This window comes from Cynara cardunculus (assembly GCF_001531365.2).
Source record: "Cynara cardunculus var. scolymus isolate 2C chromosome LG 6, CcrdV1, whole genome shotgun sequence".
Lineage (NCBI taxonomy): Eukaryota > Viridiplantae > Streptophyta > Magnoliopsida > Asterales > Asteraceae > Cynara > Cynara cardunculus.
The window spans coordinates 14748930-14753176 of record NC_037533.1 but is presented as its reverse complement, the minus strand read 5'-3'; the positions used below and the strand labels follow the sequence as shown (position 1 = coordinate 14753176).

The window sequence follows — 4247 nt, the reverse complement described above, 5'->3', positions numbered from 1 at the left end:
TGACCAGTTCTTGATACTTGGAATCGGTCTCGGAATCGCTTGGAACCGGTTACGTTATCAAGTACCTGGTGCCTAAATTGTTTATAAAATTTTCTCATTTCATATTATAAAAAACAATTATTAGTCTATTACAAAGTAACAACGTAAAGAAATAAATACTGACAACAGTGAAAATTAATCCGATAAAAACAAAAAAACTAATAATTAAATAGATAATTTGATAGAATGAAACCCTTGAGTAAAATTACAAGTGGTTTTGGGATTTGGGTTGTGAAACATGAGAAAACTCTTAGGTAGAGAGAACTAAATCAACTTTCAAGGAAGCGGTGGTAAATGTAACCCTAAAAGGTAAATTAATAATTTCAAAAAAGCGGGTGTCCATTTGTCTTCGGTCAGGGTACCTTACTTGGTCCCAGCGGATACCCAACATTTAGCGATTCCAAAAAAAATTGAGAACTGGAATCAAAACCAGTCCTGATCGGTTTCGGTTTTGGTTTTTTATGAAATAGAGCCGGAACCAGTCATATCAGTTCCGGTTACAAAGGCAGGTACTGGTTTTGATATCTACAAGGGTGTGAAAAATGTTTTTTTTTTGTCTTTTAACTCATTCGCAAGTTATGTATATGCCATCTGTTGAGGTAGTAATATTTTTAAAAAATTCTAAATTTTTTTGGCTAAAAGATAAATTTGATCCCTGAAATAAACATCTCTATTAATTTTCTAATTGTAATTACTAGGGGGTGCTCATTGGTTGGGTTTGATCGGGTTGAAGACATTTGAACATCCAACCCAATGCTTCCGGTTTGAAAAATCTTAACCTAACTCAACCCAAACCAAAGTGCAACCCAACCCAACCCAAACCGTACGGGTTGGTCGGGTTGATATTTTGGTACATTAAAATATTCCCCTAACCTTAAATATGTTATTTATCTATTCATAGTTTCTTTTTCATCATCAACCATTTGATACAACTTATCCATACTTCTTATGTATATCACATTCAGTTAATTTTCTCAATTTACATATATATGTTCACAGTTACTGAACATATATATGAATGAGTTATATAGAGATGTGAATGGATTGAGAACATATGTATATGAAGAACATACATAATAGTGTAACGTTCTAATATATATATATATATATATATATATATATATATAAATAGAAATTCAACAATCATATTAAATCTAAGAAATAAAATAATATCGAGTTCATCGAGTTACATTGAGTTCAAGTAATAGTAACCCAATATCAACCAAATACCTACAATTTAAAAAATTTAAAACTCGATTATACATTGAGTTGCTTCAAGTTAAATTATTTCACATTGAGTTGAGTTAGATTGATCGGGTTTTTAAACACCCCTAGTAATTATTAAAGAATTTAAAATTGAAAAAAAAAGGAAACCGACTTCAGAGATGTTTTTCGCCACTCTGATTAACCGCCAGTCAGTCATCGTCTTCCCCTAATCCCCTATATAAACCCTGATACCCCTTTCTTCTTCATCACACCATCACACACTCTCTCTCTCTCATCTTTCTCTCTCTAAAAATGTCTTCCTTTCCTGCTCTTTGCATTCCCCACACCTCTTCTGTTCTCACCTTCCCCGTTTTCTTCGCCGTCATCGTTTTCGTCTCCGTTTTCGCTTTCCTACTTGCTCCCGGCGGCCTAGCATGGGCTCTGTCGTCAAAATCTCGAACGAGAACGGCCATTCCTGGCCCTTTTGGTGTACCCATTTTAGGCCTCGTCTTTGCTTTCACATCCTCTTTGACTCATAGAACCCTTGGGAAGCTTGCTATTACCTTCAATGCTACGTCTCTAATGGCGTTTTCCGTTGGGTTGACTCGTTTTGTCATCTCGAGTCATCCGGAAACTGCTAAGGAAATACTCAACAGCTCTGCTTTTGCTGACCGGCCGGTGAAGGAATCGGCGTATGAGCTTCTGTTTCATCGTGCCATGGGGTTTGCTCCTTATGGTGATTATTGGCGCAACCTTAGAAGGATCTCGGCGACTCATTTGTTTAGCCCTAAAATGATATCGAGTTTTGGGGGTTTTCGGGAGAAAATCGGGTTGAAAATGGTGGATCAGGTTTCCGATTCCATGGATCGTAACGGCGTTGTAGAGGTTAAGAGGTTGCTTCACTTTGCTTCGTTAAACAATGTAATGATGTCTGTATTTGGCAAATCGTATGATGATTTCGCTGACGATGGCGGCCATGGGTTTGAGCTTGAGGAGTTGGTTAGTGAAGGATACGAACTTCTCGGAATCTTCAACTGGAGTGACCATTTTCCGATCGTTAGGTGGTTTGATTTTCAGGGGGTGAGGAAGAGATGCAGAAAGCTGGTTTCTAGAGTTAATGTTTTCGTAGAAGCAATCATAAACGAACACCGCGAACGGAGGTCTGGAAACGGCGGAGCTGCCACCGTTCACGGCGGCGATTTCGTTGATGTTCTGCTTGATTTGGAATCCGAAAACAAGTTCAGTGATGCTGATATGATCGCTGTTCTTTGGGTACGTTTAATTTCGAATAATCTTCATCTCTTTTCTGTTCTGGGTATTTTCGATCTGACGAACTCGAAGCAGATCAAACCCACAAATTTTCTGAAACTGTTTTGTTAATTTCGTGATATTATTTGCAGGAAATGATCTTCAGAGGAACCGATACGGTTGCAATCCTTCTGGAATGGATTCTCGCGAGGATGGTATTGCATCCAGACATTCAAGCCAAAGCACAAGCTGAAATCGAGAGTGTCGTTGGATCGGGTCGACCCGTGCTGGACACGGATCTTCCAAGCCTGCCATACCTCCATGCAATTGTGAAAGAAACCCTACGTGTACACCCACCGGGCCCACTTCTATCATGGGCTCGACTCGCCATCCACGACACCCAAGTGGGTCCACACCTGGTTCCAGCCGGGACTACAGCCATGGTCAACATGTGGTCCATAACCCACAATGCTCAAATCTGGGTCGAACCCGAGTTGTTTAACCCGGAAAGGTTTATCGATCAAGAGGTCTCGATAATGGGTTCGGACCTCCGTTTGGCTCCGTTCGGTGCGGGTCGGAGGGTTTGCCCCGGAAAAGCGATGGGTTTGGTTACGGTTCAGCTTTGGTTAGCTCAGTTGTTGCAGAATTTCAAGTGGGTCGCATCCGGGTCGCATCCGGGTCTGGTTGATTTGTCAGAGTGTTTGAAGATGTCATTGGAAATGAAGAACCCATTGGTGTGCAAGGCTGTGGCTAGGGTTTGATGACGTGGCAGGATAATTAATTAGCCTTAATTAAGTTTAATTAATGACTATCCATTTTCTTAGGTAGTAAGGGGTAATTTTGGAATTTGAAAAAGTTTGGGAGGTAGTGTGAAAGTATGCACTGTGTACACACCCTTTTGGTTATATATATGTGTGCCCTTATATATATATATATGTCATTTCTTGCCCCTTTTAAGTTAAATGGTATGTTGTGGGAGCTCTCTATTTAAGTTCAATTGTATCATTTCGGGTTTTTATCGTCGTTTTTTTACCATAAATAGTATTTATGCACGGTTTTGTCGAAGATCCTGTAACTTGTTATAAACGGGCATTTGTCCAAATATGATGGTAAAGAACGATACGGATTAGTGGTGGAGAATTTGGTCATACCGAATGTGGGTTGTGACGAATTTGGTGCCACTTTTCGGCCTTCCGTTTTTGTGATATGGTTCGTTTACGGGTTTTTGAACGTGTACGTGGTTTTAAACATGGTTATATGTAAATTTTGGAAAGATGTGGTTTCGGGAAATTGAAATGAAAACCCGAAGTGGAATATAGGGTATCAGTAGCCATTTTGTTTGTTTATTAACTCCGATACCCAACACATCCCCATACATCTTTATTCCTTATGCTTTATGCCATTTGCATTATGAAAGGCGATGCCCTTTTATAGTGTCGTTTTCCAGAATTATGGTCATAACTTGTACATCATATGAAATACCGTTTTGTGTTTATTGAAAACCCGTTCTAAAAATATAACGGGTTTTGTATATTATATATATATATATATATATGTATGTATGTATCTTGGGATCTTGATCACACACATGCTTTTCTTGGTTCATTTGGGAGTTCCTTTGCTTTCACAAAAGATGCATTTAGGATTTGAATATCCCAAGATTCTCTCCACCCCCCACCCATCTCTAACATTTATTCCGATTACAACGTTTTGTCATTTTCGTATGTTGAATTTTTCGATACCTTTATAAAGTT

The 4247-nt window shown here is 39.0% G+C and overlaps 1 protein-coding gene across 1 annotated transcript; it reads left to right on the top strand.

Moving 5' to 3' along the window:
* Positions 1-1543: 1543 nt before the first annotated feature.
* LOC112514810 (cytochrome P450 78A5-like) lies at positions 1544-3432 on the top strand. The gene is made up of 2 exons (XM_025121421.1): positions 1544-2517; positions 2646-3432. Exons 1-2 carry the CDS (start codon positions 1558-1560, stop codon positions 3252-3254), a joined length of 1569 nt encoding a protein of 522 aa, XP_024977189.1. The 5' UTR covers positions 1544-1557; the 3' UTR covers positions 3255-3432.
* Positions 3433-4247: the final 815 nt, after the last annotated feature.